Source organism: Larus michahellis, chromosome 5 (assembly GCF_964199755.1).
Source record: "Larus michahellis chromosome 5, bLarMic1.1, whole genome shotgun sequence".
Classification (NCBI taxonomy): Eukaryota; Metazoa; Chordata; class Aves; order Charadriiformes; family Laridae; genus Larus; species Larus michahellis.
Genome location: NC_133900.1, coordinates 51,984,913 through 51,993,298, shown reverse-complemented (window position 1 = coordinate 51,993,298; position 8,386 = coordinate 51,984,913). Strand labels below are relative to the sequence as shown.

The 8,386-nt window shown below is 48.2% G+C and overlaps 1 protein-coding gene across 3 annotated transcripts; it reads right to left on the bottom strand.

Moving 5' to 3' along the window:
- CD8A (CD8 subunit alpha) lies at positions 1 to 8,078 on the bottom strand. 3 transcript variants are annotated; one of them, XM_074587273.1, is made up of 6 exons: positions 7,085 to 8,078; positions 6,160 to 6,528; positions 5,522 to 5,611; positions 4,850 to 4,966; positions 3,218 to 3,248; positions 1 to 910 (listed from the first exon to the last, which is right to left on the bottom strand). In XM_074587273.1, exons 1-6 carry the CDS (start codon positions 7,128 to 7,130, stop codon positions 856 to 858), a joined length of 708 nt encoding a protein of 235 aa, XP_074443374.1. In that variant the 5' UTR covers positions 7,131 to 8,078; the 3' UTR covers positions 1 to 855. The 3 variants fall into 3 exon arrangements, 2 of the variants coding, with proteins under 2 accessions (XP_074443374.1, XP_074443373.1); XR_012587019.1 differs by having other exon boundaries at positions 846 to 910; positions 3,218 to 3,344; XM_074587272.1 differs by lacking the exon at positions 3,218 to 3,248 and having other exon boundaries at positions 523 to 910.
- Between the last annotated feature and the right edge of the window lie 308 nt (positions 8,079 to 8,386).

Here is an 8,386-nt window from a genome sequence, read left to right as displayed (position 1 = left end):
TCCAACTAAAAACACTTTTTAATTTTTTTCTCAGTTCTTGATGTGCAAGTGGAGTAAGGAAATATTTACATCACATACAGAGCAGAAAAAAACAGAACTCACTGTAGTTGATGAACATGTCCCAAGAAGGAAGGCTAAAAGTCCTGCTTAACCAAAGGAAGTGACAAAGACCTTCCCCCGCCCCCCACTACTCAACTATTTCTTCCAGAACCTTCCTTGCTCAGGCAAAACTGCTGAAATCGGTAGAAGTGGGGCTAGCAGCAGAACAAGGAAAGGATAGCAAGAGGGAAACAGTAAACCTTAGCCCCCAGGGCTGTAAAAACTCTCAAAACAAGGCCCTTTAATCCGTATTTACCTTCTCAGTGCAGCCTTGTGCTATATTAGATGAAACAGTAAAACTCCTAGCAGATACGTGGCACCGGGAAAAGAGGGTCTGTTAAGTGAGGGTTTTTATTTCGAAGTAATCCTGTAGCAAATTCAACTTTTAGCTGCATTTTAGAAAGAATTACACACTCCTGAGGAAAGATCTGGCTAACATCCTTATTTCTCATCGGCTTGATACATGTCAGCATCCGGATTGACCTGTTTCTTTTGCCTGAACCACGGAGCTCTGCCATTTGGAACAGAAGTGGTGTTTGCCCTTGGGAATTAATTTGAAAAATCTCAGGTTTTGGGAGGAGTTGTGCTTTAGCGTGCAGCTCACAGAAGAAGCGCCTGCTTGCTGTCCGTGTGTCTGCTCCATCTCTTCAGATGTGTCCAGGTAGAGCGTGTGAGAACTAGTAGCAGTATAGATAATGTAGGTGATGGACTTATGCAGTGACAGCTCCCAGAAGATGATCCAGAAGGTGCAGATGCTCATACGTGTCGGCTTGGCGTGACGGGTTTCGCGTTGGGCTTCCCGTTCGCAGGTCTAGAGAGAGAAAAGGTTTAGACTTACTTTCACGTAAAAGCGACAATTAAAGTATGGCTACTGATCAGCTTGTTTAGCCTTGGTCTGCAGCCAGGGACCTCGAAGAGCAGGCTCTAAAGTGTTCCTAAATCCCCTTTCTTAAGAGACACTGCTAATCAATTGTTACACTAATTAAAAGAAAGTGTTTGGGTTTTTTTTTTTTTTTTAAAAATTTGTGTCTGCCTTCTGCACACTTCTGTCCTCATCAAGCCTTTCTCCACCCTCAGAAACGCTGGGAGCTGAAATGGGAAGAAAAGCTCGGGTCTTTTTTGGAGTCGGGGAAGCTGTTATCAGTTCATAAGGACTCTTTTTTTTCTTGTTGCAAACCAGTTTCCTCCAGAGAAGTTTGAAAGGAGGCTTTCTAGGCTACCAGCGTGTTCCCAAAATGATGGAAATTAGTGGTCTCCAGCAACTGATAGTTTTATGCTGGTTTAATGAGTTGGAGATTTGGTACCCCTTTTCACGGAAGATTAATTTGTGGTGGAAAATGAATCCTTCAGCTGCCAGCGCGAATCCCAGGCCAGATCCCGAGGCGCTTTTTAATTGGGTGAATTGCACTGTTAACTTTCAAAGAGCTTCATTTCAACAACTGGGAACTGCTCAGAGCAGCAGGAATTTCCTCTCTACATACAAGCTTAAATATGTTACAATTGCTTAAACCATAAGGCTGCCGAAGGAAGGCTGTCCTTTGTAACCTGACTGCTCCATCGGTGCAAAATTGAAGAGCTCTGCAGCGTGTTTTTCTCCTCAGGGATGAAACATCTTTGCCCAGGGCTGGCAACAGGGATTGAGATAAGAATCCCGAACAAGGCTGGGAGAGCTCTTCATTATCGTTTAGCCGTTGGAAAGCCGGGCAAGGATCAGGAGATATAATAAAAATCCATTGTAAAAAAAAAAAAAAAAAAAAAAAAAAAAAAAAAAAAATAAAAAAATTGCCAGGCTCTTCCCTTTTTCGGACAGGCAAAAGAAAACGTGGGTCTGTAGGGGCAGCTGTATTCCCACAGGCGCAGGGGAAGATTGCACCCCAAGGGCAGACAGCATTGCCACTTGGTGCCTCTTCCCTTCATCATCGTTATTTATTATTCAGGCACTGATTTCTGATGTGTTCTGCCTTTAAAAAAAAAAATAAAATAATTGTAGGGATCCATTTTCTGTTAATGTAGGAGGAGAGAGGTTCTTTTTGAGTGGTCGTGTTAATTTGGGCAACTAAAAAACTATTAACTTTTTTTACTATGAAACCCATGGACGTGTGACAAGGAACGGTAATTTATCTGATTTAAAAGGCGCTCAATTTGTGAAGCATCAGGCCGTAGAGCTGTGGCAATACTGTTCCAAACTTTCTTGCCACCTGGCCGGAGCCGGAGCGGGGAATTCTGTGCTGGAGCCCTTTCCTGCCCCCAGCCCTGGCCTGCGCTCCCAGCACAAGGCTTGCAAAGCCGCAGCCGTGGTTCCCTGCGGGGCAGGCGAAGGGAAGGAACCGGCCGCTGGCAGCTCCGTTTGCAGAAGCAGAACGTGTGTTACTTGCAGGCAAAAGGATTTCTTCTTCCAAACAGGCAAATTGCAATTCTTACTCTAATTAGCGTTTTCCTGGTGCCTCGGGTTGATGGGTGGGTTGGGGAGGCGGGAGGGAAGAGCATTAAAAAAATGTTCCTGTCTGCGCTAGAAAATAGGTTAACTCTAAAGCTGTGCCTCTCTGCATTGCTGTTTCCCAGGAAAGTCATTTGAAGGCTGCATCAGCCACTCGGCTACTCTCACTTCGTGCCTGTTGGGGAAAGGGGGGCATAAAGCCATGCTGGTGTTGGTCCAAAAATTGCGCAGAGGGGGATTTGAGATGCAATGACTGGCATCTAATCCATAGGCGCAACCTGAAGATCTGGTGATGGAATCAAATGAACGGTTTGGGGAGGGGAAGGGGTGAAATACGGTCACCGCCGAGCAGAGCATTGTGAGCACTAAAATGTGATAAAAGTTATGAACGTGGGGTGATGCACAAAGTTTTTTAGGCTGCCACAAACACCCCTTGTCTTTCTGTTAAGTAGCTACTACCTTGTCAGTGATTTAAATTGTTTTAAAAAACCCAAAAGCAAACCCCGCAGGAGAAGATAATCTTATCTCTTTTTTGCCCTTAATTCATTGCGCAGTCCCCTCGCATCCACTGTGTATTGGATGGAGAATATTTAGATGGCTTTTTGGCACCTGCCTGCTTTATCGCTCGCTTGAGGGTGAGGTGCCGCTGAGTCTAAGTGTCAACACCTGTCACTCACTAACCTTTTACATCTGCACCTTCGTCTTCTGGTTTCTAAAATAAAAAAGAAAACGTTTTAGTTCAAAGATGCCAAGTCCCAGCTCGGTAAGGAAGCACTGCAGCAAGGTAGGGCTGGCGGCCGCTGTGAGACTAACGACGGATAAACGGAGCTTATTTTTGAGGAAAGCCGTGCAAGTGAGCGGTGCTGCAGCTCACGTTCCCCCAGCAGTCCACTGAAATATTTTCATGAATTAGATTTTCGTGGGAGTAACAGTAGCAGGGTCAGCCTGGGAATGCCGATGGTGAATTTTTTTTTATTTTTTTTTTTTTGCTGTCTCCAGCGACTTTGGCACGTTACTGAAAATCCATCGGCAGCAATTAATTTCTACAACAGGCGAGTGGCAATGATGCCACACAGCATGCAACCAAGTTGAACGATGCTCTTCCCCATTTTAGCATCGACGTCGTCACTTTGGAACGTATACGGCAAAATAACAATGTCCAGCCATTAATTTTAGCACAAGGTAAAAATCTGTCCTTGAGGGCTCGGGGCTGCCTGCTGCAGAAATTAATTGCAGCTAATGGCTTTTCGCTGGTAAATCACATCAGCATTAAAAGGCAGAAATAAATCATCGGGTGGCATTTGTAGGTTAGCGATGTTGCAGGTCACTGGGGAATCCTAGCGCACAGGGAAGGCTCCTGGTGACTTCGGAGGGAAATTTGGACCAACTCTGGGTGCTCGGCTGCATCGCCAGCTATTTCCCTCAAGAAGAATGATTTTTGGCTGTGGCTCATCTGTGTTTTTCCATCCGTTCCTTCCTATCACTGCAGACTGTGCTGATCAGTATTTTTCAGGGCTGAAGGATGCTGCAAAATTGTACTTTTTTTTTTTTTTTTTTTAAACTGGGTCAGCTGGTAAATTCATCCCACATCAGCTCCGGGCTGTGGGGTCAGTCAGGATCTAGTTAGGTTAATTCAGCAGCAAAACACTCTGGTGTTCCAGGCAGATGAGCTGAGCCAGTTTAATGCAACTTCTGGGGATATCGGGAAGTTAAACTGATTTCAGTGAGCGTTGAATTGATTTAAATACATTTGCACTCGCTGCTTGCTCAGGGTAATTTAAAGGCATTTCAAACATGAAATTTCACCAGAGGACTTTTGCCTACCCAGGGATTTTGCCTTACTGCTTTAGCCATAGCAGTCTCTGAACCTGTGCAATTAAGTTGCTCGTTTGCTTACAGCTCAAGCTGTCACAGCATTTGAATTTGCAAGCCCCGTGCTGGAGCATGTTTACCCTATTTTGTCAAAGTGTTTCAAGTTCTGGTACTTTTACCCTCTGATACACTGATTTAAGGATGGTTAGAGCCACCTTAGAGCCATTGTTAGAGCCAGTACAGTTTGATAAAGCTTTCTCTATTTATAATTTATTTTTCTTCCTTGTAGTGTAGAAGTTGAAAATTATTTCTCAGCCTAAGCCTACTGATGAGGAAAACGCAGACATGGATTTTTAACAGTGGTCCTTCTCTTGCGTTGACTGTGTCCTGGTTATCTGGTGCCTACATAAAGGGGGTAGCTGGGAGATCCATTCCCCTGAAGGACAGGGCTGCAGTTTCAGGCTAGAGGAATATCTACGGGGGGTTATGGGTGAGTCTTACTTTGGCACAAGGCGATGGTGACTGCCAGGGCGAGGAGGAGCAGGAGGCAGGCAGCTGCCAAGGGAACCCAGATGAAGATTTCACAGAAGAAATTCATCTCTTTCTTCTTGCTGGTCTCTGCAGGAATAGAGAAGAGGAAAGATACTCGTGACTGGTGTTACGGCCAGCTGTGGTGGAGCCAAGGGACCTGCCTGGCATTCAGTGAGGCTGGCGATGAAGCAGAGGGCTTCCCCTGGCCTGCAAAGGCAGAGATGGGTACCAGGGGTGTCCACAAGCCCTGGTGTCATCCCCAGCGATAAGCATTCGTTAGTGCTGCTGCTGTCAGCATTTTCCTGAGGACTTGAGGGAGGACGTGTAGCCAAAAATTTTCTTGTCTCCCCTGCCAAGGCTAAAACCAGCACCAGCCCCCAAGGCTCTGCCCTCCCTCCACGTCTTCCCAATGTACCCAGTCATGAGGCATCCTTGTGCTTTTTAAGTCATCCTTAGCCTTTCCTATGAGGGATGAGATGTTGGAGTTTAACCCTCCCAGCTGCGTGTACCCACGTGTCCAACTCTGATAAAGCTCTAAGTATTTTTCCCTCTCCCCCTATCCTAAAATTCCTGCAGGATCCCCCTTAGTATCAGTGGACCAAAGCCCAGCTCTTCCCCGCTCCCTCCCTGCAGCTGGGCTACCTGGATCTGGGGTCATCGGGCAGGGATCCTTTTCGGTGATGCCATGCTGGGTGGTGGGTGCCGGTGCAGTGGGTGCCGCTGTGGTGAGGACTGTAAGTGAAAATGGATGAATACAGCATACAGGGAAACACAATAAAATAGTGCTCTCCTGCCTTTCTTCTCTCCCACCCCTGCCAGGGCATGGCTGCTTCTCTGGCCAGTGTAGGGATCAGGTCCAGAGCCCCTTTCATAGAGCCCATTTTGGATGGTGACTCCCCCAAGGAGGGTCTCCCAAGACCCAATAAGGAGCTGCAGGCTCCTTATTTCTGAAGGAGGGAGGGATGAGGGAAAACTTTGCTTTAGTCTTATCCCTTCAGAGCCATGAATGGGATGGAGAAGTGGGGATGGGCAGGTGATGCTGGGTCTGCCCGATCATCTTTGCCTTCGGGCAGGAGCGATACCATGAGAAGAGATGGCAAGCAGGAAGCTTCTGGCAGGAGGACCGGTGGGTTGGTCACAAGATGCCTTGGGGAAGCAAGCAGGGAAAATAGGGTTTGTGGGAGAGGCGACCGATTACAAAAGGCATGGACAGGAGGTGCTGTCCATGCAGGTGGGCATTTTGGCAGAGCTGAGCAAGGTTGGGTGGAGGTGTTGCTGACCTGGGAAGAAGGCAGGCTGGCCGCTGCTGAAGTAGAGCACTTGGTTGCTGTTCACGACGCAGAAATAGTTCCCCTCGTCCTCCCGCATGAAAGACTTCACTATCAACCGGTAGGAGCTGCCGTCTTTCCTTGCCTCGAAGCGTGTGGATTTCTTCTCGTTCCCATCAAAAGTGCTCCGGGACAAGGAAGAGATGAAGACGATGAAGTGAAGGTTCCCGCCCTTGTCCTGGCGGATCCAGAATGCGCCACTGTCCTCCTTGATGGTGAGACATTCCAGCTCCAGCCGCTGTCCCACCTGGGGGTGTGTGATGCTTCTGTCACGAAACCTGGCCGTCATCTTGTGCCTCTGGCCCCGGACCCCAGGGCAGCCTGGGGAGAGAAATCCTTGTGGTAAACACTTGGGAAGAGCCACGTCCCCTCCGGGCAAACCTTGTTCCTTGCCCACTGGGTGTGAGGTCAAATGGAAAGGGATAACTGGGCTGTCTGGATGACTTGACGGTTTTACTGTAGTCCTTGCTGGGATTGTGCATGGAGGGTGCTCAGTAATCAGCCACTTGGGCTTTGAAGGCAGGTGCTGCCTTTCAGCTGCCTTCTCGGGGATGGTACCCCTTCCCAGCTTGTCTGCAGTGACTCCCTAAAAACACTGACTGCTAAATCCCCTTTTTTCCCCTTCCCCCTCCCCTCCAGAACCACTTCTGTGACCGTGCTCCCTTCCTGGTGCACATGATGCTGCAGCCACCCCTCCGGCTGCCCTACGCTGGCTGAGGCAAGGCCACCACAATTACTGAGCAAACCTCAAAGTTGGCCTTTTTGATTTGCTTTTTATTTTCCCTTTAACTATTTAGCCCAATTTCTTGGATTCAGTGGAAGGGGTTTACTTGCCCCTCCTGGGGAAGGTGGTGCACAACCCTTTGTCCATACTCACAGAGCCCCAGAGTGAGGATGAGGAGCAGCGCAGGAGACCTGGCCATCTTCTCCTGGGGGTGGCTGTCTGTGGGGACGGTGCAGCGGAGCCGAGACGGTCTTTCTCGCTTGACTTGGGAGGCTGCGTCGCTCTTTGGAGAGGATGTGATGTCATCAGGACCCTCTTGGGTAAAGAGATGGTGTTTGGCATTGGCGGCAAAATGAAAGGAAAAAACCCAAGATTTCTGAAGAAATTCAGTTCTAATCCAGAATTTGGGTTCATTTATTGTTATTGGTTCTTAACGGTGCCTCAAGGATTTTGCCTCGATGACGTCCGTAGAGATGCATAGTGATGATGCTCGTGCCTGAGGTAGGATCAGCCACCGCAGCCTGATGTCTCCCAGCCGTCTGGGGGTTCACAGCAGCTCCAGCTCTGCAGAAGTCACGGACAAGCCCCGTGCTTTGGCTGCAGAGACCAGGTTGCGTTTCTTGGCAGGGCCTCTGCTGCCTTCACTTGTGCGCGCTCGAGGGGTCTTGTGCAGATGGCAGGGCACAGCGTATTTTATTACTCGGCAAGCAAGACAGGGGTGTTCCATGGCATATATCCATGCGTATGTTTGATCTCCGAGCGCATGCATTGCTGACACGCAGCTGAGTTCTTCAGGTGTTCGATTGTTCTCTTTGCAATTCTTCTTTGCAATTGCTCTGCAAAAGCCACTTTGTGCAAGGCACGTGGTCTGTGATTTGAAACCCACCAAAAAAGCCTCATGCCCCAGGGATATGCTTCTTTTTTTTTTTTTTTTTTTTTAAACACCTTGCGGTTTTCTTCTCTAACCACAGGGGCTTCCGCCCTGCCAAAAAACCCCTTGCAAGCTTCAACGGAGAGGGCCCTTGCTGCTGCCTCCAGGTGACCACTTGCACACGGATATGGGTGATGCTTCCTGGAGCCTTGCACATACAATAGCAACAGTTTCACCAGGCGGCGAGGTGCTGGGCTACTGTATTATTTATTTCTTTGGTTGTCACTTCCTGGCTTTCCTGCTGGTTATTTTTCTGTGCGAGATGTTTTTCTATTTCTCCTTTGCAAAGAAAGCCCCCTTTTCCTGGGCATGTCAGAAACCAGGCGCAGCTGGCTTTGATGCCGCTGCTATTGTGGCTGCTACTTAGAGATGAGTTATGGAAAATGCTTCGGGAACTGGGTTTATTTCACTGGGCGCCAAGGCGCATTGGTGAGTGAGGAAAGCTGCTGTTAGGCCTACCGAGATGTGTGAAATTCATACTTTCATGAGGCTGTAAAACTTGTGATGTCTACCTGAAATAGGCC

Excerpts from the sequence above, each read along its gene's own strand:
- CD8A (XM_074587272.1), bottom strand. The coding sequence starts at position 7,130 with ATGGCCAGGTCTCCTGCGCTGCTCCTCATCCTCACTCTGGGGCTCT. Across the intron at positions 6,529-7,084 it reads CATCCTCACTCTGGGGCTCT|GCTGCCCTGGGGTCCGGGGC; the intron begins GTGAGTATGGAC and ends TTCTCTCCCCAG. Across the intron at positions 4,967-5,521 it reads CCCGATGACCCCAGATCCAG|AGACCAGCAAGAAGAAAGAG; the intron begins GTAGCCCAGCTG and ends CTATTCCTGCAG.